This window comes from Gopherus flavomarginatus, chromosome 1 (assembly GCF_025201925.1).
Source record: "Gopherus flavomarginatus isolate rGopFla2 chromosome 1, rGopFla2.mat.asm, whole genome shotgun sequence".
Classification (NCBI taxonomy): domain Eukaryota; kingdom Metazoa; phylum Chordata; order Testudines; family Testudinidae; genus Gopherus; species Gopherus flavomarginatus.
Genome location: NC_066617.1, coordinates 88,382,534 through 88,408,309, shown reverse-complemented (window position 1 = coordinate 88,408,309; position 25,776 = coordinate 88,382,534). Strand labels below are relative to the sequence as shown.

General features: G+C 39.7%; 1 protein-coding gene across 6 annotated transcripts; it reads left to right on the top strand.

Annotated features, from left to right (window-relative positions):
- The first annotated feature begins 254 nt into the window (after window positions 1–254).
- USP44 (ubiquitin specific peptidase 44) lies at window positions 255–25,776 on the top strand. 6 transcript variants are annotated; one of them, XM_050935122.1, is made up of 6 exons: window positions 255–330; window positions 8,086–9,601; window positions 20,493–20,691; window positions 21,397–21,505; window positions 22,748–22,953; window positions 23,425–25,776. In XM_050935122.1, exons 2-6 carry the CDS (start codon window positions 8,168–8,170, stop codon window positions 23,625–23,627), a joined length of 2,151 nt encoding a protein of 716 aa, XP_050791079.1. In that variant the 5' UTR covers window positions 255–330; window positions 8,086–8,167; the 3' UTR covers window positions 23,628–25,776. The 6 variants fall into 6 exon arrangements, 4 of the variants coding, with proteins under 4 accessions (XP_050791079.1, XP_050791085.1, XP_050791094.1 ...); XM_050935128.1 differs by lacking the exon at window positions 255–330 and adding an exon at window positions 424–444; XR_007771514.1 differs by lacking the exons at window positions 255–330; window positions 23,425–25,776 and adding exons at window positions 2,943–2,994; window positions 22,384–22,469 and having other exon boundaries at window positions 22,748–22,844.

Sequence of the window (25,776 nt, the reverse complement as noted above, 5' to 3'; positions counted from 1 at the left end):
GGGCAGACACCCCCAGTGCCACAACCACACAGTCCCACAGACAGACACAGACACTTCCCTTCCCCAGATTGACAGACACACCCGCACACACAGGTAGGACAAGGCAACAGGCTGAACGCTTCCTCCCAGCCCTGAGCCTGCCCCCAACGCCCCGCCCCACGGCGGGGGGGGGGGGGGGGCTCGCTGGGCCGGTTCCCATTGGGCGCCGCGGGGCAGGCGGGGCCCGTCGCCAGGGCCGGCGGGACTGGGGCAGGCTCCCAGCCGCGCTGACGTTGTCCAGCGGCCGCGGGAGGCCGCGCAGGCGGGCGCACAAGATGGCGGCGGCTGGCGGTGAGCTCGGGCGCGCGGCTCGGCGCGGCTGAGCCCCCCCCCCCCCCCCCGCGGGGCGCGGCGCAGCGCAGCGGCGGGATGTAAGCGGGCGGCGGGGCCGGGCTCCCAGCCCAGGTGGGGGAGAGCCGCCCCCGGGGCCGGAGCTGGCGCTTCTGGAGGGACAGCGCGGAGCGAGCTTCTCCCTGCGCCGCCCCGCGGGGGGGAGCCCCTCGCCGCCTGGCTGGGCTGGGAGCTGCTCCTCATGGGGGGCACCCTGGCTCTGTCCGCTTCCCGTCGCCCCCAGCCCGGCCGTTGTAGGCTCGGGAGAAACTCGGTGCCGGGTGACGTCCCGGGCGCTGCAGCCCCGCGCGGGGGGTGGGGGGAAGGATGCTGCTGCCGGGGGAGCTCTGCCCGCCTCTCACCTCGGGAGCCTCCCGGGTCTCGGCCGCGGGCTCTGTATGAAACAGCGCTCGCGACTTCTGTCTCTCTCGGTGCTGCGAGCCCCGGGCCGGGCGAGCCGGCTGCCAGCTGGTTGCCGCGGAGGCCGGCAGGTTGGGGGGTTGCACAGATTTTGTGATTACTGAAAAGTCCGGGTCATGGGAGCCGTAAAGGCGAGACCGACACGCTGCCCGTCTCTCAAACAGCCCTTCCTTTTTTCCAAGGCAAAATGCACTGCGCTCGTGTAGGTCACTTCAGCTGCCGAGCTTGTCTCCAAGCCTTCACGTTTCTGGGTATAAATGCGTTCGGGGGAAGCTTTGTGGAACAAGCAGCCAAGTGCAACCTTCGGGCCTCACACTTGGATTCTTTTGTTGCGCCTGAGTAACTGACATCGTTGGGGCTGGAAACCCCTTTGCTAAGGCCCTGGATGCTGAGTTTCATTTGAGAGAGTTTCAAAATGCACCTTTGTGGGGGAGGGACCCTCAAGGAATATTGTGAACTAGTAAATTTGCTAATGAGTCAGCCAGGAACTGCAATTAAATGCAGATAAGCAAGAAACAATACAGTGGCCTAAAATGGTTCACAAAGCACATCTGTTGTTTCTGGTGCATCCTACCATTTTCTTTATGTTCAGTTAACAATCAATTAACAATCAACTATGTTGCAAAAAGGTTTCTTCATTACTTACTTCACTGAGCGGAACCAGGTCACTTATTTGATATGACAAAAGAACAGTGAAATACTGCTGCTCTTGCCTCAAGTATTGTGTGCACTAATTTGGTCTGATTGACTTTTCTTTATTATGGTAGCACTCAAAGCCCCCATCAGGATTGGGACGAGGCTCTGTAGAAACATTAAGGTACTTATCAGAATAATCACATGTATAATTGCTGCTTTTAAGTTATCATTGGAACAGTCAAGTTTGTACATCTGTTCCTATTTGCTATGAAAGGTATCCAAATTCATTAGAGACACTTCACTCTTCTGTAAAATTGGAATGAAAACGGGTTCTTCTTGTTCCAATTTAAACACTTGTTCACCATGAAGTCTCTGTAACTGAAGTAATTTTACAACTATTTGCAATAAGGACGAATCTTTTGCCCACATGTCTGTAATGTTTGGCTGTTCCAGTGTCGCTGACATAATAGAGAACTACACTAGAGTTTATTCAGTTGCATCACTTCTGGAAAACAGTACAAACTTCCTAGCAGGCAAAAAACCATAAGGATTGATAACTAGTTGCTAAATCCAGATCTGATTGGGTGCAGAATAACTAGGAAATAGGGACACCCTGAGCAGTGTAATAGGTTGCTTTGATGTCAATGGGAAAATGCTTCTAATAGTTTTTTTAAATATTACTATTTTCTGTATGATTTATTAGCATAACAAAATTAAGGCTTCGCTTATGCACAGACATAACTTCTTGCAGATTTTCTGGATTTGGATAACATGGAAACCAGTTCAGTGAATTCTGTCAATCAGTTTAGGACCCAGAGTGTTAAAGGGACACTTAAGGAAGTGAACTGTGTGATTTTTTTTTTTATGTGCTCAGTAACAGATTATTACAACTGATATTTTAAAATCTAATGTCAGTATTTTATGCTTGCATTTCACTTGGCTTGGACAAAACAAATCAATGGAGTCAGTTGTTGGTTTCACTTTCACTATGTTAGTGCTACCAGGTTCAGATTTTAGAGACTGTGGGGAAGTGTTTGTTTTTGTTTTTTTAATGTGAATTTAAAAGACTGAGTAAAGAGTTTTTTGGCTTTAAAAAGACAATTTTTAACCAAATGTAAATTTTAGACCAAATTTGACTGCCCCTTTAATTACAAACCTTTTCATCTCTCCTACTAGTAGGACTAAATAACATTTTAAATAGAAATTGTTCTGTAATGCAAAGCTTTATTTTATCAATGTTAAAGTCAATACTTCTGAACTTTTGTTAGTGAAGAAAATATGAGTCCTTGATACACTCACTTTTCTGCCAGTGAAGCTCGAGGAAGAGAAGGTTCTGTATAGTTGAATTCTCCCACAAGTTTTAGCTAAAAACTTTTTAGTTGTCTGACTGTGTTGTCATTATCTCCTCTGTTACTTCGCTCATTCCTTCTGCTCAGTTCTGAGTGCTAAGGGCAAAAGGGAAAATTTGGTCTCTGAAGTGCTGGTCAACTAATTAACATTTCTTTTTCCCGTGCATGGAGAACTGAGTGGTGAGGGAGGACAACAGGGCAAGACACTACACACAAGGAGGTACTAAATAACTTGGTTTTAGGGAATTTAAACTTGGAAAGTTTAAATGACACAAATAGGCTGCTTCATCCTCCCCGCTCCAGCTACTAGAGAAAAGAGCTGCAGGCTCTATCAGAGGTCTCTTATGTTATTCTATTAGTCTTTCTAATCCATCTTTCCAGTTCCAGATTTTTCCCTTAGGTACTTTGACTTAGTGTTTTGCCCACCCTTGACATAAGTGTCTTAAGTTATGTGACTTCCGTTGTTTGTTTTTACTTGAGACTATTCTACAGTCTAATAGATAAAATTATAAGGAAGTAGCTCCTGATACTGTCTTCCCATTCTTGATTTCATCCCATGTGTTATCCTAAATAATGTAAATGCTATACAAGTATTTGTTTAAAATAAAAACTTGCTTAACACCAAGCTATACATACTATACAGCACTTCAAGTCTTTCCTTATAAACAAATCCATTTAGTGCACTAACAATTTTGTTTTTTGTTCTGAGTTCCCTCAATGCTGTACAAAAGTGTACTCTTGGCTCCTGTTGGTCTTTATACCCATATGGCAATTTTAAAGCAATGTCACCTTAAGCTTCATAGTTTGGTTCTATTAATCTACATCAGGGATCGGCAACCTTTGGCATGCAGCCCATCAGGGAAATCCAGTGGCGGGCCAGGACAGTTTGTTTACCTGCAGTGTCTGCAGGTTTGGCCGATTGCAGCTCCCACTGGCTGCAGTTTGCCGTTCCAGGCCCATGGGGGCTGCACGAAGCGATGCAGGCCGAGGGATGTGTTGGCCACCGCTTCCTGCAGCCTTCATTGGCCTGGAACAGCGAACCGCGGCCAGTAGAAGCTGCGATTGATTGAGTCTGCGGACGCTGCAGGTAAACAAACCATCATGGCCTACCAGCGGATTTTCCTGCAGGGTCACGTGCCAAAGGTTTTAGATCCCTGCTCTACATAATAAAGGTTTGATCACACTGGCCTTAATTACCGAAGAAATTCCTCTGAAGTCAGTGTAACTACTTGTGCCCTCAATTCAGCATGTGCTTAACTTTAAGCATGAATAGTTCCATTGACTATTCATGAGCTTAAAGTTAAGTACATACTGAAGTATCTTGCCCAATTGAGGTCTGGGTTGGAGTGACACGATTAAGCTTTAGTTATATAAAGTATTTTTAGTGAATGTTCAGGTGTTCAGAGGCTTGGTAGTTACATTTATAACAGCTGTAATAATAATCTGAACAACTCTGTTCCTCTCTAATCTCTGTCCTGGCTTCCCAGCGGGTAGGTGAGCTAGCAGAAACCAGACAAGTTTCCAGTGACAGATTCTTTGAAATCAGTGTGTTCCCATGGATCATTTTGCTTTCCAAAGGAAAATGCCATTGTCAGACTTCCCTGCCAGCTCTAATATTAAAGAGAAGACAAAATCACTTCCCCATTTAAACATTGTTGTCTAACCAAAATACTGTATCCTAACCAAAATCAGCAACCCCTCATTGTTCTGACCCACATCAAGGAGTCCCCATTTCCCATCAGTTCCTTCTGATTGATAAGAGCTTTTGGGGAAGTGTTATTCTCAGACCAGACATAGGGTAGTCTGAGCTTAAGTGTTCTTCCTCTATCCAATGGGAACACTCCCTGCTGGCTTATGGAGCTTTGGGAAGGAGAAATGTGGGAGCATGCATGGGCATACAGCTTTCAGTAGTCTGTAAAAGCACCTGTACGTAGTTCTTATTTTCAAAACATGTATAGTAACTAATTCTTACAATATCCTTAAGTAGGTATTTTCCTTAAGTATTAATATTTGACCCATAACATAAGAATTTTATCAGTATGCAACTGATTTTTAAAATCCCTCATTGTCATACACGTATCTCATTGCATCAGGTGTGCACCCCATAGAAAAGAATAGTGGTGCATCTCTGATGATAATTCTAGCTTTGAGGATTAAATTCTTCAGTTTGAAAAACATAATACAAAGTTTATTCCAAAGAGTTTTCATTAAATATTTAGACTTTACTATGCAGATGTTATATTTAGATATAAGTAAACTTATTGATAAGTAATCTGCTTGTCGAGCAGGCAGGTTAAGTAATGAGAACAGACAGCAACTGTTACTGTTTTATTTAGTTACCTAACTGCCCTGTAGCAAAATCCTGCTGTTTGGTAAATACTACAGTAATTTTTATAATTAAACCAAAGAACACTCTGCTGCAATGTGTTGTAGTTCTGTGTAAAAGCTCTTTAGGTAGAAGCGCTGTAAAACAAAATCTAAATTTACTGGAAATTGTGCAGTTGCAATGTTACATATGAATGATTGCCAGCATAGTGTAAGAGTATAACTGAGTGGCAGTAGTGTTGTGTGCCATTAGTTGAACTTCATTATACAATATTGACATAAAATAAGTGCAACACACTTGGTAAAGCATGCCTTTCAGACTGAGGGGAAGAGAGTAAGAATGGGGTTAGCCATCTGGTGATTTTTTTTTTTAATTATTGCACGTTGAAATATCTAGCCTTATGGATATTTAACTTCCCTGTACATAGATAGTATTGACTCTAAGCACTTATATGGAAATTAAAATGAAAATTTGTCTCAGAATTATACGTTACCAAAATGTGAATGCTGACTTTCAAATTTTACTATCTAATCACTGAGGTTAATGGGTTATCTTGTAGCATTTTTCATTAGTTATCTCATGAGGAATTAAGGTGAACTGAATGTTTGAGTTAAATACAAAGAATTATTTCCAGTCATAAGTTACAAAGCCCTGAGAGAGAGGCTGGTCAGTGGTGATGACACTAGCTGGAGACCTGGATACAATCTCCTCCTCTGCCACAAGCATCCTGTGTGTCCTTGAGCAAGTCTCTGCCCCAGTTCCCATCTGTAAAATGGGGAGAATACTACTTCTCTATCACCCGGGTGTTGTGAGGATAAATACATGTACAAACATTGTTAATAGCTTTCAGGTAGTCTGATTACTCTAAAATAGTCTAGCTTTCAGCAGGAGTAGTAGTATCAATGTAAACGCAGACAAAATGAAGTGATTCAGCTAGTCTTCATTAGTGTCCAATAGCCCAGCAGCATCTTCAGACTCTCTGAATGTACTCTCAGGATATGCTGCTTCTGGCATGTGATCTGGTAATTATGGAATAGGTAGCCTGAATGCATTGCAACTGAAACTGTTTAGGTCAGCACTAATACAACTACAGGGCAAAACAAACTGAATTAGGATGATTAGCATGTGGAGGCATCAAATCATTTGTGCTTAAATCATTTCAGCACCATTGGTTCATCTGCAGACTTTTTCTCTGGTGTTTAATTTATTTTTAAAAAAAGCCAAACCAAATACATATGTAGTCTTAGTTAGATGTTAGTGTCAGCTTATAAACTATTCAATAGTTTTATTTTGCTACCTAAACATTAATATTTAAAGAACTATATTCACACTGTCAAATATTAGAAAAACAAAGAGTAATGTGGCCTTGTTTAGTTGAAAATGGTGGGTAAAGAAAAGGATTTTGTTTAGTGTGTGTGTGTGTGTGTGTGTGTGTGTGTAAGCAGAAACTGCTTTCATAAGCAGCTGTCACTTCTCACCCCCTTCATTCACTGATGTCATTTAACATTTGCTATGAAATAAACATTGGATTGCCTAATGGACATTAGAATGGATTGGCCTGATTAGAAATGAATTTCTGTTTGAACATACTGAAGTAATTTGCAAAAATGGAAGAAGAACTCGTAATTTAAGTAGGAGTCCAAATTTGTGGGTTCTATTCTAGCTCTGTCATTGTTAATATCTCTGTATTTCAGTTTGATCACTTGCAAAATGTTTACCTCTGTCCCTCTAGTGTGTTGTGAGGCTTTGGCCTAGTCCACACTAGAAATTTGTACTAGCACATCCCTTTTTTGGCACAGCCTGGCGTGCATCCACATGTAATGCTTGAAAAGTGCTTAGGGATTCTCAGATAAGTACACATTGATACAAGACTTAGAAAAGTTAATTCTCTGAGTGATATTAGTACTATGTCCCATCTAGCCCTTTTTGTTAGTGGCATTCTGGGCAACAGCACTTGCGTTCAAATTTAAGATATTGACTGGCTTTATTGTGAAGGATTAAGGGTGGGAACAGAATAAAGGAGAGGGAAGCAGTCCTCCCGTTTGTCAATCTTCTCACTTAAGGCTTGTCTGCATGCTATCTTGCACTGATTTAGTTAAACCAGTGCAAACCCCTATGTGGACAACCTTAAAACTGGATATATCTATTTACAGGAACAAGCTAAAACAATATAAACCAGATTTAAGTTCATTTAAGCATCCAGGCACAATTGCACTTATTGGAAATCTGTTTAAAAGGACATCTTTAGTTAAACTGGTGCAACCTCATATTTTGATCAGATCTCTACAATTAGGTTCTCATGGGACAGGAAAGGAGGTACAGTAGGACTAAGCTTGCTTATTCTGGGAGAGGTCACCAGCTAGTTATGTAATATTGTCAAAGATGCCACAATGACCCTAGAAACTGAAGTCTGTTTTATCTACCATATAGAGACGAGCGAGATCAGTGATGGTGTAAACTTCTGTTCAGTATAGGCTTGTCGTAACACAGTTAGCTAAACTGGTGTTAGGTGAAAGGTGTGATTCTGAACCGATTTAGCTAAACTGGTACAACTTTTCTGTGTGGACATTCTTGTTAATTTAAAACTTATCAGTTTAGCTTGCACCTGTACATTTACTAATGTAAGCTAAACCAATATATGCTGAGTTTGAACAGATAGGTGTTCATACAGAGTTATACTGGTTTAACAGAAATAATTTAGAATAACACCTTTAATTAAACCAGCGCAACAGGGTTATGTTATCAACATGCCTCAGCCAGGATACAGAAGGTACTAGTGGCATGAGTAGTTCAGTCCTCATGCCCATTCAGTCATGGACCTTTCTGCTAAAACTGGTAACAAGGTTGTTGATTGTGACTCTGATTACAGAATAGTACATCAGTGCTCTTTTAAAACTAACCCAAATAATTTTATTGCCAAAGATGTATTAACTTACTTTTAACTTACACTGTATGTGAAGCTGAACTTATTTTTTTCCCCTTTAGTTTGCAGGTCAGAATGTCATGGACAGAAAATAGTTTGGATAACATGTTTCTCTAGTATTTCTCCAGTATTTCAGTATTAATAATGGATAAGTGTAAGCACATAGGACGACTGCGGCTAGCCCAAGACCATTCCATCCTGAACCCTCAAAAATGGCATTGCGTGGACTGCAATACTACAGAATCTGTCTGGGCATGCCTTAGCTGTTCGCATGTTGCATGTGGAAGATACATTGAAGAACATGCACTAAAGCACTTTCAGGAAAGTAGTCATCCAGTGGCATTGGAAGTGAATGAGCTGTATGTTTTCTGTTACCTTTGTGATGACTATGTTCTTAATGATAATGCAACTGGTGACTTAAAACTATTGCGAAGTACATTAAGTGCAATCAAGAGTCAAAACTATGACTGCACTACCCGTAGCGGCAGGACTTTGCGATCTATGGGTACGAGTGATGACTCTTACCTTACACACGGTGGTGCCCAAGCCTTGCTTCGAAATGAAGACCGCATGTTCACAGCACTGTGGCACAGAAGGCGTGCATTAATGGGCAAAGTGTTCAGATCATGGTTTGAGCTAACACCTAGTGGGAAAAGAGCTGTGGAAGAAGAGAGGCGCCAGGAGGAGGCAGAGGAAAGAAGGGACAAAGCTAGGAAAAGAAGACAAGAGCGAAAGCGTCAGCTGAAAGTAGAGATGGAAAAAATGCCTCCAAGGAAGAGTTCTCGTTTACAAAATCAAAATCAAATATCCTCGAAAGTATCACCCTGTGTTCAAAAATTAGCACAAAATTTGTCCTCTCCTGCAGAGCTGAAAGTAACTTCTACCTCAGATGACGTAAGATTGAAAAAAATTGGTGATTCTCCAATTAAGCGAAGGCCTACAGTGACTCCTGGTGTAACCGGCCTGAGAAATTTGGGAAATACATGCTATATGAACTCTATTCTGCAAGTACTGAGTCATTTGCTTATTTTTCGGGAATGTTTTTTAAAGCTTGATCTGAACCAAACTCAAGAGTTGCTGGCAACAGCAGTCAATGAAAAAACAAGATCTTCTACTAAGCACCCTCCAATTACTGGTTCTGCATTTTGTGTGAATGAGAACCAAGTGAAGGTAAAAGGATCATCTTCTATGAGACGACCTAGTTTATCATCCGGACTAAGTGGAGGGGCATCAAAAAGTAGAAATATGGAGCTTATTCAGCCCAGGGAGCCAAGCTCAAAGCACATTTCTCTGTGTCATGAGCTACATACTCTGTTCCAAGTTATGTGGTCTGGCAAGTGGGCATTGGTGTCTCCTTTTGCCATGCTCCATTCTGTGTGGAGACTAATCCCAGCCTTCCGAGGTTATGCCCAACAAGATGCTCAGGAATTCCTCTGTGAACTTTTGGATAAAGTACAACAGGAACTGGAGACAACTGGGACCAGATACCCAGCTCTTATCCCCACTTCTCAAAGGAAACTTATCAAACAGGTTCTGAATGTGGTCAATACCATTTTTCATGGACAGCTTTTAAGTCAGGTATGTCTTTATGATTTAAAAAAAAAACTTAATATTGACCAATCACTGAAAGGAGACTGATCAGTGATGTACAGTACACATTTAAAGGATTAAAGAGTTGAGGGGAAAAGAGTAGGACTACTTAGTTGAGATGATGAATAAAAAGAGATGTGAGAGAGGTTTGTACAATAATATAAAGAAGATAATTTGAGAACTCCTGATTAACCCTCTCATTGAAAAGAAGTGCCTAATTAAAAACTAAAAAGTAAACTTCAATGATGGGTTGAAATATTTTTACATATTATATTGTAGAATCCACTCTTACAACATATTATTGAGGCAAGGAGTTGAATCCTCTTTTAAAATCTTAAACATTTACTATGTAGTTACTTTAGGGATATGGAATATGTAACTTATACATAAGGAGATAGGTCAGCCACTAACTGATGGAGTTGGTAAGAAACTTCTCTGATGGGCATATTGGTTCATAATTGTCTACTGTAGAGGTTTTACACTTCTCTGCAGTGTTTGGTTGGCCACAGATGGAGAGAGGATATTGGACTAGATAAGCTCTTGGTCTGGTCAGTTACGACAATTTCTGTGTTCATATGACAGGTGCCAACTTGGAAAATTTGTTCTATTATAATAAATGGGTTGGACATGATCTGGAAACTCCTTAGTATAGAAGTGATTGCAAGTATGGAGGAGGATACACACAGGAGAGGATGCTGATTTATATATAGTCCCTTCCTCTCCCTCCCCTCCCCCAGAACAGTGTGAGCATGTGTGTAAGTACTTGTACTGGTATAGCTTAATTCCCATAAGTGAAGGTAAATAAGATACACTATTATATGGCATCTTTATAACAGGGTTGCTCTGACATCACATTGGGTTTTAAAAAAAATCACACCCTTAAACAAAATAGTAATACCAATGCAGTACTAATACAAAAACTGAAGATCTGGCATTAGGTCTGTTACAGGAAAACGTTCAATATATATAATATTTTTACTTGCAAGGTTGAGGCTGGCTTTGGATTACGAACCTCCTTGCAGGTGCCATTTGGTGGTATAATTTTCAGGGTTCTGCAGAGGGTAGACAGTTGCAAAATCTTAAACAGTACCATACCACTACTGCCTTTTCCTTTATAAAGGAGGCCAGTGGCAAGAAAACAGTCACAGCCTCCTGCATTTGGGGATGGGAATAGCAAAATCTTTACTGAACAGAAGGTACATATGATGAAAAATCCCATCACAATGATGTAGTTTTTATCCCCTTGGGCGGGGGGGGGGGGGGGGGGGAACGAAATGGGACTCAAGAGAAAACTTGAGAATGGTGGAATCCTTTACTACTTTGAGCATCATTACAAAATAGCTTGTTTTAATGTACTTTTGATTGAAGTCTGATAATTTCACCCTGTACAAAATATATGGTTGGTAAACATGTCTGTTTACAAATGTGTACATGGACTTTTGGTTTCTACTTCTAACACATCTCCGTACTATTCCCCACTTATTAAGATTCCATGTGTCCTCAGTTAGACAAGTGCCTGACAGAGTTTGCTTATGTGGATATTTGAACAGTTGAGGCTGAGAACATGAAGATAGCACATGGAAAAAGGGTGGTAACAAAGCATCACACATAGTACGAGAGATAAGCGTGTACAAAGTAATTTGGAAAACGAGTATTCTTCACCTTTTGTGTTTGTAAATCTTGCCAAATCTCAACCAAAAAAGTCCTCCTCTAAACTTATTTTGGTGTTTTATTTCTGAACATCTGGTTTCAAAACCTGTTGTAGTAACTCAGTGTGCTACCTAGCTGTCAGCTATTTGGAAAAACAAACCAAAGTGGAACAAAACAAAGGACTTTTCAGGAAAGCCAGTGTGCCATGATAAATAACCAGTTACCATTACGCTCCTGCTCCTGAAGTGAGAGGTTACATCAGCCTTAGCACTTACATGTAGCTTTGTATTCTGTGGTCATTTTGTTGAATTTAGTAGCAACAGAACACATCTGGCAGTTGAGATTGCTCAACTGTCAACTAATTTAGACTTCCTAATTTCTAGGAAATGTAACATTTTGTGCTGCTCGAAAGTCAGCTTTTAGCTTCACCGCTTTTTTTCTTGAAGCCCATATTAATTAAATGTTTAATATTTGATAGCTGAGGAGAGGTGGGATAGACCACCTTTTGGGGATTTTAACATTTAACTAACGAGTTCTGGGAGTTTTCAAAGCAGCTTGTCACTTCTTCTACATTAAAAGAAATTCTAAAATATATTGGTCTTGGTGTACTGCAAAGGTATAAAGTGAGTTGTTGACCATAAACTAGCGGTTGGTACAGAGGACATCATGTAGAAGAAACCCCCTAGTAGTAAGGGGACTGCAGATACAACACAGTTGAATCAGCTTCAAGGAGAAAGATTGTATCTTTTGTGTAGTGGTAGAACACGAACACCCTAGCATCCTTGGGTTTGGAGGTATCCTTAGATTTGAGTGGACTTACTGATCCCCATTCCTCTTCCATGTGAAACCTTCAGTACGAGAATCCTCCAGTTCCATCAGAGATGGAACCAAGCTTCTGGAGCTGACGGTGGTGTTCTCCAAGGAAAGGGTCTAACTGTGAGAACCCTTTGTCTTCTGCTGTTCCACAACCACAGAATTTGGTGGCAGAATCTAAGCTTTACTTTTAGAAAAAACAAAAACACCTACTCTTCTGGTGTGAAAGGGTCAAAAGCAAATTGATAGCTTGTTTGTAAAACCAGCTGAAACAATAGTTCTAAGATATGTGAACTGAAACAGTCATCTGAATTGGGGTTTCAATTCTGAAACCTAATTTGAATCAAATTTCAAAAGTAATCTTCCACACTAGAGGACCTTTTGATAGTGTCAGAACATGTTTGCGAGTTCTGTCATCTTAACTGAAGGAATGTGTGGAGCAGTATATTTGACTCTCTCTGAAAGTGATCCCTTATCCAAAATTAATAATTGAAACTCCATTGCTATTAACAAAATGTTAAGTCTAACTAAAAATCCCTTATCCTCTCAATTGCTCCACTTTCACTCTTGATTCTTGTTACATTTCACAAATTTACCAGTGATGGTGGTCTCCCAATCTAGGTGGGACTTTAATTTCTAGTGTAAGAAACAAGCAGAAAAAAAGCCATGCTGACACTTTTTCAGGCCTCCTTATAAGCATAACAGGGCACAAACCTATTTCTCTCCCCCTCCCCCCTTTGCAAATCACCTTTAAAGGACATGTGACCACTTCTCACAAGAAAATGAATGTCGCTAAGTATGACTGGTGAACTGGCACATGTTACAAAACAATTAAACAAATGTTAAATCTTACCTAATGCTTCTAAGTTATTTGATTTTGTAACTGAAAGTTAAATCAGAGAAATACAGCAAGTTTAAAATTATTTGTAATAAGCACTTTAAGTACATGAAAAATAATTATATATAAGCCTGTTCCAAATGAGAATATTTATCATTGATTAATGAAATATTTATCATTGATTAAAAATAGTTATTTTAGTATTTAATGAAAAACTAGTTGTAGCTAGTATTACTTTGCTTCTGATGTATCAGTGTTTCACTTACCAAATATGATACCAGCAGGAATTAGATCTTTCGATGTCTCTGTGTGGAAATTAATTTTAAAAAATGAGACACTTCAGTGTCGTTTTTCATGTTTATTATGGTAGTGCCTAAGGACCAACCATGAATGGGGCTCCATTGTTATGTGCTGTACAAATAAAGAGTAGTAAGCAGTCTGTGCTCCCAAAGAGTTTGGAATCTAAACAGACACAAAAGGAGTATAACACAGAGTGAACAATGCTGAAACGTTCTAAGTACCGTGCTATGAATTTAAGGGGAGAACTTTGCAGGAGGGAGGGAGGATGGCTAGCATACAGTCTTGCCTATGGAAATCAGAGTTTTATGATATGTTAGATATGTCATTTCACAAAATAGCAGGACTTGAGATAGACAGCAAGAGTGTTTATGATCATAATATATTAGTCTGTACCACTCCACACATTAATTTCTACCTCTTGGTGTGAGTCTCGGGGGTTTTTATAGGGGAGCAAGGTGTCTACTGATTCTCAAAAATATCTCCTGTCAACTTTCAAGCTAGGTATATTTCTCCATTAGTTGACATTTAACTTAATCTATAAATAGTAATTGAATCACAGCTGCTTGCTACTTCTGTGGAGTTTGCTTGTTTGCTAGTGTCGTGCAACTGGGGAAGCAGACGACAATCCACTTTGCAATTTTTTTTAAAAAGTTAATTGAATGTGTGAAAGATACAGGCGTGAGATCCCTGCAGCCAAGTTCTGAATGAACTGAACAAGTTCAGTATGGGCAGCAACAGGGCAGGATTCTATACACTGGCTGAGCTCTGGCAGTCTTTTCCTCCTCCCATTCCCCCAAAACAAAACGTTGTAGCCCTATCACAGATTACTCTTATTTTTATTTTCTTTATATTTAAAGTTTGTGTAGTCACCTGTGTGCTCTCATAGCATTAAACCCAACAATGAAAGTAAAAAAGAGGAACGACCATGTTGCCGTGAAGGAGACCAGGATAGCCACCGTCAAGGTCTGCCCTTCTTCTCGTCTGTTGCACAGAGAAGGGGAAGATGGATCTTTGACCAGCTTTTCCCATAGCAGTGTGGTAACAGCTTGCTTTCCTCCACCATAGCTAGATTTAATGGTATTCTTGAGGTGACTGCCTGTCAGAATAAGTCTGCAACCACCTTGCTGCTTTTTTAAGGGGCTGCCCTATCCGCCAGATTCAGCCACTAGATTCAAGATGATCTCATGACTGTACATTCTACACATTAAAATTCACTTATGTGGAAAAGGACTGCAAGGCTAATTGTCTGCTTTCCACAAGCAAACGCCTCAGACATAGCAAGCAGCCTTTGATTTAATTGCCACTCTAGATGTCATCTCTGCCGCCTCGCTTTTTTCAGAGAGGTCTTCATCTCCTCATATGTAAAGTGACCATTTTTTTCCCCAGTCATTCATACATAACCCGTTGTATGTAATTTCTTTGTTTCGAGATATGATTGAATGTTCAAGGTGGAGCCAGTGCAACAGGAACTCCAAGACTAGGTAACAGGGAAACATTTTGTCACGTGCTTACTTTGCCTGATATTCACTGAACTGTAATCTCACTTATCACTCTGGATTGGCTAGCCATGTATGTAAATTAATGTAAACAAAACTGTAACAAACATTTTCTACAATACATCTTTAATTTTTCCTTACTATATTCTAGTTTATATATTTTTAAAAGTCAAAACTCTTAATAGTGCAATAAAACATGACACACTCCTGCCACTAACCAAACCCTTACCTTAGGGGTTCTCAAACGGGGGCTCGGGACTCTTCAGGAGGTCGCGAGCTGTCAACCTCCACCCCAGACTCCGCTTGCCTCCAGCATTTATAGTGGTGTTAAATATAAAAAAATGTTTAGTTTATTAGGGGGGTCGTACTCAGGCTTGCTGTGTGAAAGGGGTCACCAGTAAAAAAGTTTGAGACCCACTGCCTTACCTGGAGTAAAATCTCATCCCCTTTGCTATCATGCATACTCATCACATAAGTTATAAAATTATACTGTTTCTCTCAATAAAATAGCCAGATATACTGCTGAACTTTATCAGAAAAAGGTAAATATACTTGTCAATCTTACTCTGTTTCTTCAGTTTTTAAACTCCTCCACAGTGATTAACTTAGTTAGAACATTGTATATAATTATGTTGGTCCCAGGATATTAGAGAGACAAGGCAGATGAGGTAATATCTTTTATTGGACTAACTTCTGTTGGCAAGAGACAAGCTTTCAAGCTTATACAGAGCTGAAAAGACAAGCCTGGGAGCTTAAATTGATACCTTTATTAGACATTAAAAATTATGGACTGAATAGACACTGGATTTATGGCTTATTGCAATAATCTGTAACCGACCAACAGCCCTTCGTGCCCCTTGTGTTCTCTCTCTCCTCTCCCCTGCTCCCTACTCCACAGGAGTGGAGGAGTGTTAAGGGGTCACTTCACCTTGAATGGTCCCTCGAAATATGTATTAACGACTTATGCTAAACAATCTGTTCACATTTTGTATTTAGCAGTGATACTTCAGGTTAGTTTTCCAGACCTGAAGAGCTCTGTGAGAGCTCCAGAGCTTGTCTCTCTCACCAATAGAAGTTAGTCCAATAAATCTATTACCTCACCCACCTTGTCTCTCTAACTTAATTATACACTCTTCAGTAAACTACATATTTCTGAAAAACTATTACTCACTGGCTGTGCATTTGTGCCATATATTTTCACTAACACATGAAACCTACATAGGAGAAAAAAAATTAATGTTGTCATGGGTATATTGTGGAGCTATGTTAGCTCCACAGTTAAGGTTCTGATCCTACAAAGTGATCTGTACAAGTGAACCCTTATGCTTATGTGATGTGCCATTGAAGTCAGTGGGGCTCTGCATCAGTCCAGGAACTGGCCTACACGGATCAGATTCACTCAGTTGTTTATATGAAGAGCCTATGGAATGAAGAACTGCTTACATACAAGGACCTTGAATAAAAAGGTTTCTACACAAAATGACTCACTGCTGCTTCCTGACAAGAGGGAGGGGATAAAACTCAGTGAGGTTGCTTAAGTTGAGCTGTGCTTCTGCTGGGCCAGGATTGGTACTAGAACAATAGTACAGGACTCATTGTCCTCTGCAGAACAACTTAAAAACTGTCCACAGATGGACAGGAGAACATGCTGAATTTAAAACTCCAGAACTTGCAAAAATTGCTTGCATTCTTCATTTTCAGTAAATCCTTCATGTAATACATCAATTAGATAAGCATTTGCTCTAACAAAACAGAAGTTTTAGTCTGTATTTATGCTGTAATTATGCTCAAAGACAAAAAAAATCACCTAAACTGTGGCCAGGTCTAGACTCTGATTCCTTTTTCATTCTGAATTACTGATAGTTTATGGCTTTAGACCAGGGGGTTCTCACAACAGAAATTTTGGTGGCCTCAGAGTGTGGTCACCAACTCTTGCTTATGGCCACTCTGACAAATTTTCCTAAAAGACTTAAAGTTGTTAAAGAAAAACAAATAATTATGCACATATACATGTCCAAATCATTGTAATTTATTTATGTAGGGTTTTTGGGTTTTTTTTGCAGACTCAATAATAAAAATAACAGACAGTTGTATTTTGGTGCCCCCAGTCCCTGCTGTCTCCTCTGATCCTCCATCATCCTCCCGGGCTCATCATCACCCTCCTGAGCCTGCTGCTTCCCCTACCCCATTGCCCCAAGCTCCCTTCTGTAGCCTTACACCCCAGGCTCACCCTGCTCCTTGGTTCTTGGTCATCGCCTGGCAAGGCCGGCCCTGCTGCACTGTGCTGAAACCCAGAGCTGGATCCCTGTGGGGGTGGAAGGGAGACTGAAGCCTGCCTCTGGAGTCCCATGGCTGCTGGGGGGAGAGGAGTGCTGACGCCCACCCCCTAAACCCCTTGGCGCTGCAGGGAGGGCCTGCTGCTTTTCCCCCTCCCCTGTCTCTACCCAGGAGGCCATCATGGCTGCAGGAAAATCCCCTGGTGGCTGCATTTGAGAAATGCTGCTTTAGACATTGGCAGACTTTGGCATTTATGAAGTGTACAGGCAAGTCACATCTTAAACATGCGCGGATTCAGCTTTGCGCGGTTGGCAAAAACAGGGAAAAAAAGAGAAAAATAATATAAAAACTGCACCTGTAGTGCGGGGGCGATTCCACCCGCTATTCAACTCAATGAGTGTTTCACTATACGCGGTTTTCGCTTTACGCACTAACCGTGGAACAGAACCCCCGTGTAAGATGAGACTTGCCTGTATAGCTGAATGATCTCCAGCCAGAGTAACTTAAAATGTAAATTTCCTCACTCTCCACAAAGAATAAAATTTTCTTTTCTAAGAATAAAATGGTTATGGGTTTTTTGGACATTAAAGTTGCTGGGAACCTTCTGTGGTCTGCGCCATGCACCAAAAAAAAAAATCGAATACACACACGAGCTGGCTAACACATAGCTCAGCCACTTATTACTGGATACTAGTAACGTTTTGTATTTGCTCTAAAGAATGCCATGCATGAAATAGCTGATTTCAGAAGGAATGGCAATGTTTCAAGTTATAGTGTCCTTTAATATGCATTTTTTGTTTTAGTATTTTAAAACCCGTGTTCCCTAAAAAATAAGATTGAAAAAAATGCAGCACTGCAGCAAAGTTTGCGCTCGGCTGTGTGAAAGGACGTACTGAACAAAAATGGTCCCCAACACAGTAATGATCTTTGACAAACCTTTTTCAGAGTTTTTTTGTTTTTTTTTTATTAACCATCAGTGCGTGCTACTAAAGGTAAAGTCATGACTATTCAATTGTGAGCAAATTATCACCGATAGAATTCTGCTGGAAGACTTATTTTGAAAAATAGTTTTAATATTTGCCCTCTTTCATACATGATGAGGCTGTGTTGTGTTCTGGGAACGAGCTAAAGATAGCAAGGCAAAAACAACACGAGGCTCAGGAAGCGAGGGAATTGCAACCTGCATTAGAGGCAAAAACCATCACAATGGAATTCAGACATGATGACAAACTGAGTGAAGATAATGGTGCGCTTCTTCAGTGTGCTCTGTTGTACACAAACTGTGCAGGATAGCGACAACTCCGCATTCACACCCTCTCCCTGAACTGTAGGGCTGCAAATGGTTGTGTTAGATTTAAAGGGTCAGATACTAGTAGAGCACATTGGGAAAGATTGTGAGCCAAGCCATCATGGAAAAAAAGGAGCTTTTGGGCACATGGGCTGAATTTCCACATTTCTGAATGTCAGTGACGTAGATGACATAGCCTGCGATTTCTATAACTGGGTGCTGTTTGAGCATTTTTGTCTATGGTATCATGTTGATATAATAAATATTCAGGTCCCTCAGTTGTGTCTGTGATTGATGTTTATCACCAAATTTTCATGTTAGCTATAGATTATGGAAACAACCAAACAGGAAGGATGTATTTATGTGGATAATAAATAATTGAACTAATCAACCACTGTTTTGGCTTTTAGTCCTAGTTAGTTTCAGTTACAGACCTCAACAAGTTTTCAAGTGTGTGGGATTTGCATGTCACTGGAGCAAAATATTATGTTCTGAGTCTGTAAATCTACATTTACAGAACATATTTTGTTTGAATTGTGTAAACTCCATAATTTGGGAACGATGTTAATCATTTTATTATAATAGGGTTGTATCCTGTATTGGAAGTAGTGTCGAAGCTATTCATATGGGCCCGCCTACCAGTCAGGATCTTGTCCATTGATTTCTCCAAAATATTTAGCCTCCACAAAACAATGACTGGTTTAGAGCTGCTGTAGTTAGAGATTTCTGAATATTTATAAATATTGAGAGGCTTTTCCCCTGGGTGTTTATTATTTGGATGGTTATTATTATATGATTATTTGGAAGGTTCTTACATCTTATTTGTAAATAGTCCTGTGAGTGGGTTACTTGTACTTTAACCATGTGGAAAACCAAGAGGTTGCCTCTTGGGAAAACTAGAAGATTTATTTCCAGATGTGTCTTTTGGGCCTTTATTGAGGGTGTGAAACAAACCTATTGGTTGGCCCTGTTTTGGTGTTACAGAGTGTCTTGAATTATGTCTGTTATGTTCCAAATGCAGTCTTGCTACTGCTTCAGGCCCAGATCCTCCAAACTGGTCCACAGGGAATCCACTTGCATGCTGTATATGAAAGGATTATAGAGGAGGACTCTGATGCTGCATGATGTAGTACCTCTCCAAATGCAGCTCAAATTGACGTTGGCTTTTCTGACTGTATTGCAAGCCTATCTGTAATTTGTCTGTTATATTATTCTAGTTCTTAAAAAGCTGTAGTTTTTTTTTTTTAAGTCCCTTCCTTTCCATTAAATATCTATAAAATTAATTATATTTTCCTTGATGCCTTATCTTCCATTTTTCCAGGCAAATTCTCATTTCAGTTCACCATATTTTTATTATAGCTAATCTATCTTAGTGGCTGTCCTTTTTCCTTTAGTGTGACAGGTGGTTGTACTTACTGAAAGAAAAAAAAATCTTTTACCTGTTAAATTGAAGAAGCATGTCTACCAACCCATGCCTTCCCTACAAGATTTCCAAAATAAGAAGAATGTGATTTAAAAAAAAAATCTATTTTCCTTTCAATAAAACTATATATTAATACAGGGGTAGGCAACCTATGGCACGCATGCCGAAGGCGGCACACAAGCTGATTTTCAGTAGCACTCACACTGCCTGGCTCCTGGCCATGAGTTCGGAGGGCTCTGCATTTTAATTTAATTTTAAATGACGCTTCTTAAACATTTTTTAAAAATTATTTGCTTTACATACAACAATAGTTTAGTTATAATAGACTTAGAGAGAGAGACCTTCTAAAAACGTTAAAATGTATTACTGGCACACGAAACCTTAAATTAGAGTGAATAAATGAAGACTCGGCACACCACTTCTGAAAGGTTGCCGACCTCAGTATTAATATATTATTCATGTTAGTTATTGCTTTGTAAGTATTTGTCTAGAAAGAAATCTCAGGGACTGTTCTTCCTTCTCTTGAGCAATCTCAGACAGATCATTTTGAAACTACTTCTAGTTCACAGAAGAGAAAGATATCAAACACCTTACTGTAATACAGTGGTGGACATGCTGCTTCAGAGAAAAGTTAACAGGTAATTTTTTTGTTTCTAGTTAAAATATTTCTTCTACTGTATACATTTGCAGCTGTGATCCAAATTCACATACTGTTCTCAGAGCTACATTAAGAGACACGTGTAGAGAAGCAGGCTTTTGGATGTTAGAGACTAACTTAATATTTTGCTTAACAGGTTACATGTCTTGCGTGTGACAATAAATCAAATACTATAGAATCCTTCTGGGATCTGTCGCTGGAATTTCCTGAGAGGTATCATTGCAATGGGAAGGAAATGGCTTCTCAGTATCCATGCCTGCTGACAGAAATGTTGGCCAAGTTTACAGAGACGGAAGCTTTAGAAGGAAAGATATATGCGTGTGATCAATGCAACAGTGAGTAAAGGCAGTATGTACTCATGCATATGTTCTCCACATAAAATATAAATTAATATAGGCATTAAAAGTGTAAGAAAAGGAAAACAGCAATTAAAAGGAAAGCAAGACAAATTTTAAAAGTATCTGTCATATAAGTAAAGCATAAGACTGTTTCTTTAATTGTGAAAGGAAGTAGTATAGAAAAATCGCTCTTTTGATTCAGTGCATCAAAAGTAGGTTTGAAAGTGGGTTTAAGAGCTCAGATTAGGTCATCATACCAACTACTGTTGTTTTTCATTAGAAGGTGGTCTCGAAGAAGAGACAAAAGAAACCTGTTGAAATAAGTCTGACACGTTTATTAAATTAACAGACTGTCCGCACTTGGTCCTGATGAAAATAGCTGAAGTATTTGTATATTTTTCAACAGTCAGATGAATAATCCAGATATGTACCAAAAAAGAGGCATTTTGCATGCCCAATAATAATAAAATAATTGTTGTCAAATGGATTCCAAAATGCTTTCTTATTAAACTGACGAGATATTCATATATTCAGTAGCTCGTTACATTATCTAAATACGCTAAATCATGGGGTCAATAAATCTTAAAATAAAACATAAGCATATTTGACAACAAATTTTCAAAGCTGTGTTCAAGGGGTTTTTTTGTTAGTGGTAGTTTTTTTAAATTTAGCACTTATTTCATTGTGTGTGTTTGGTCACAGCAAAACGTAGGAAATTTTCTTCCAAACCAGTTATACTTACAGAAGCCCAGAAACAGCTTATGGTGTGTCGACTACCTCAAGTTCTGAGACTACATCTTAAACGGTTCAGGTAAGCAGTGCTATACGCAACTTAGAAATGTTGCAAACTCTCTTTGAATAGTATATTCCTCCTTGTTCCAGTAGTCACTAATCCTCTGGGCTCATTCAGTGGGTGAACAAAATCAGTTTTTGAGAAATCCCTCTAAATTATCTTCCTTGAGAATGCCCTTAAGCTCAATAGTATAAGGAAAAACAATTTCTGGAAACCCATTTCTTCCTGGTAAATTAAATATTGTTAGAATGCATCTCACAGGCAGAGAAGTGAGATTTTTATTCCTGCTACTTCCCAATAACAAAAGTCAGGAGAATTAAAAACCTATCCTGAATCTTGAACACTTACCCAGTTTGAGACAAAAGAATCAATTTTCTCTATTTGAAAAAGAGACTTTTGTGGATACCTGTATGTACAGAGTCTCATGAAGTATCTCTGATATCTTGAGAAAACAACAGCCTACGGTTCATTGTTTTGAGTTGTGGACAAATGGTACCATGCGACTTTACTAAATATGTTGAGAGATCATATCAACCAACTTTATTTAAAATAAATTATTGTGTTATTCACTAGTGCATAGTCTGAGGTTTGCATACAACCCACCAGGGTGATTGTATAACCTGCAGCTTCACTAGCATTTTTTAAACCCCCCTATCTAAATCTGGTAAAGTGTGCTAATATGAGCAGCCAGGGAGAAGAGATTGCACCTGTACGTGATCTTAGTCCAGCCAGGAGGACAGAGTGACTCCTGAATAAGGAGATAAATGAGAGTGGGAACCAGCCCCTGGGGTGATGTTTTCACTTTTAATGTATAGAGTCATATCTGTAATAAAGAAGTCTCTGCAGCTTCTGCACCATTCTTGTGATTTTAAATTTTTTTTTATAATTATATCCAGTGTCTTTCAGCTTGGATGACTAGTGAGCACACGAGAGCAGGCAAATGTGAGGAGGATTATTTTGGAGGCTGAGAGCAGCAGATAGTGTAGGTGAGAAGCCATATGTAAAGGATTTTTCTCTATGATCGTTGAAATGAAGGGGAAGTGAAAGAGATAACTTAAGGGGGAGCTTTTGAGGGATATACATTAGCATGAACATTTAGTACAGAAGCACTAGCAGGTGAGATGGTTTAGTAGCTCAGAATTCTAACTATGCAGAATTTATATGTGCATAGACTCACCAAAATAATCTATTAAACTACCTTCAGAAATAAAATCAACTGAATAATATTCACATTTTCTTTTAATTTTGATATTTTTCCAGGTGGTCAGGCCGCAATCATCGTGAGAAGATTGGAGTACACGTTAGCTTTGATCAGATATTAAATATGGAGCCTTATTGCTGCCGGGAGTCCCTAAAGTCCCTCTTACCTGACTGCTTTATCTATGACTTGTCTGCTGTGATTATGCATCATGGGAAAGGATTTGGTTCAGGGCACTACACTGCCTATTGCTATAATTCAGAAGGAGGTACAGACAAGCAATTTAAATCAGAAATATATTTTTTTTTCCCCCCAGAAGCTGCACTTCTAGTTCCTTAGTTGAATCAATGTAGCCACAAACAGGATCCTTACTTTCTTAAAATAAAATGGACCAAGATTTTACTAACCAGACCCACCAGTGCCAAAAGAACTATAACAATATAAGTGATCAATAAAATTAAAGCTAATAGTTTCAATTTATAAGAATTTTTTTCCTGATTAGACAAATATAATCAGGTGGTGTACACAGCAGAAACATTCCTTACAAAGTATGTGATAGACAATTGTTTCTCTGTAAAACTATGTGCTTATTCTCCACCCAAAATGAAAAGATAAAACCACAAACATTTGCCAGTTTTGTGTTTTTAACAAATGGTAGCAGATACTTGTCACCTGTCAAGTACAAGTATTTTACATAAATATTTTGGTTATTTTACAATGGTCTGTTACTTCATTCTAGGATTCTGGGCACACTGCAATGATTCCATACTCAACATGTGCACTATGGAAGAAGTATGCAAGGCTCAAGCCTACATCTTGTTTTACAGCCAGCGAGATACTCAGGCAAACAGGCACTGTCGAATATCATTTCCTAGCTCACCATCTGAAAACCTGCAGTGTACTGAATTTGTCGACTGTTCAAATGAAAACAGTAGCAGCTAATCCAAAGTCAATTTACTGTGTACAGTAAAAGTTTTGACTTGTCAACTTGTGTATTTTTAAAGAGAAAATGCAAGTACAAATTGTATTTTTTTAACTTGTGAATCAATGTACATTATGTTTATACACTTTTTTGTATTAGCTAAAGTAAGCACTCTTGTGTTAGTATAAATTTATATTGATAGTAGGTAACTTTCAAAGTACCTAGAATTGCTTTACAACTTTTTTAAATTTTGAATTTTTAACTCTTACCTCAGGCTGTTTTTCAGTTCTGTTTTTATATTTTGATAATCTGATTTGGTTTAGAAAAAATTATTTTCAATGGACAGCTGATGTCTGTATATTTTTTTGTTAACTTTCTACATGTGTACATTTTTATAGTATAATTTTATAGCATATATTGATTTGGTCTGTGGGAATCAGTCTTATTCTTCACAGAATATGAAGGTGCACTAACAAAGAAAGCATCTATTAAATGTCAAGTAATAACAGAACTTTTCTTCATTGGGGTAGGGATTTTTTTCCCTGGATGTCCTTCAAGTGATAGATAAGAAGCTAGGCTCAGATCTACAAAACTGCTGCTGAACCCTGTAGATGCCCATGTTTTAGCCTTTGAACATGCACCCAGGTGTGTCCATCTGCTGCTTAAGCCCCTGAGCAACTCACAAAATAAGACTATGGGGCATTTGTCAGAGGCCACCTATCAGATTCAAAAATGGGGGGGAAGGGGGAGGAGGAAGGTGATAGTGCCCACCTGATAACTTGTAACCTAGGGGTTAGAGCACGTGTGAGATGGGGGAGACCCAGGCTCAGTCCTCCATTCTGTCTGAGGAGGAGAAGAGATGTGAACAGAGTTTCCTACCTTCCGACTGCTCTAAGAGCTGTGGGATTATGTGATGGAGCTGCTCCCTCATTCTCTCTCGTTATTGTTCCACTATGCGTAAATAAAGAATGAATGACTGGAGCAGGGGGGGTGGACTCTGTCTCCCAGTTCGGTGCTCTAACTCCTGGTTTACAAACTCATTCCCATTCTCACTGGCTGCTCCAGCCAGTGATTGTTCCACTGTGGATAAATATTGGCAGAGAGGGAGGGAATTGAACTTGGGTTGCTCACATCCCAGACAAATGCCCTAACCACCTAAAACTTTAAGGTAGCTACCACCAGCAGTAGCTGTTTTGTGAGGAGTGAGGCAGGCACCTAACTCATTTCCCTCAAGAAGTTGCTTAGGCACCTAAGCCAGCTGCCTCCAGGCAGCAAGTTCCCCTTTGTGGATTGCAAAGCAGTGCCTATCTCTAAGAGCAGAGGGGCTTAGTATATACCCATCTGGTCAGCAGCTCCTAGGGGCTAACTCCGTATCGACCATGCTGGCTTTTGTGGATCTGTGTTATGATTTTCTAGGTACCTAACCATTAGGCATTGTAATGCTCAGCATTGCCACAGCCAAGTGCCTTGGTGGCTCCCACCCTTAGTCACTATTTTCCCCCAGTGATGCCCATGGAGCTATAGTAAAAGAATAAAAAAAATTGTACTGTTTTTGTGAAGTGTCCCGAGGAAAACAATAGCATATGTGCTTAGCTACATGCCAGGGTATTAGTGAGAGAAAAATTTAATAGAGCAGAAATGATGGCTAGGAGATAAAACATGAAAGTTACCTATTTTACATGCACCCTTTTACAACTGAGATGCTAAACCTAAAGTGTTAATTGGGCTGCTAAACTATGGGGGAAATTCTTTAGCTACCAAAAAGATTTATCTTGCCAAACAGCATACAAACACACTGGAAAAAGTGAGCCTAGTTCCTTGGAAAGGTAGCATTCCTTCAGTAATCTCTAGCACACATGAATAAAGCACCATAGTTAGCTGAGCAAAACATGTTGCGTAAAACACAACTGGAGAATATTTAAAACTGAATGTGCTATAGGAGCTACACCTACCATACTTAGTCCTCCATTATTTCTAAACTAGTATTAACAGAGAATTCACCTCTTCCTCATTGCCTAAAAAACTGAACATTTCCCCACCAATTGTAGCTAATGCTAAAATTGTATTGATTAGTTTTAAGTTGGTGTGAAGTGTTTTTTTCATCGAAACTTATGCAAATTACCTCAGCTCTTGGAAAATTATACCTCAATAAAACACTGTGTGGACTAA

Excerpts from the sequence above, each read along its gene's own strand:
- USP44 (XM_050935122.1), top strand. The coding sequence starts at position 8,168 with ATGGATAAGTGTAAGCACATAGGACGACTGCGGCTAGCCCAAGACCAT. Across the intron at positions 9,602-20,492 it reads ATGGACAGCTTTTAAGTCAG|GTTACATGTCTTGCGTGTGA; the intron begins GTATGTCTTTAT and ends TTTGCTTAACAG. Across the intron at positions 22,954-23,424 it reads TTGCTATAATTCAGAAGGAG|GATTCTGGGCACACTGCAAT; the intron begins GTACAGACAAGC and ends ACTTCATTCTAG.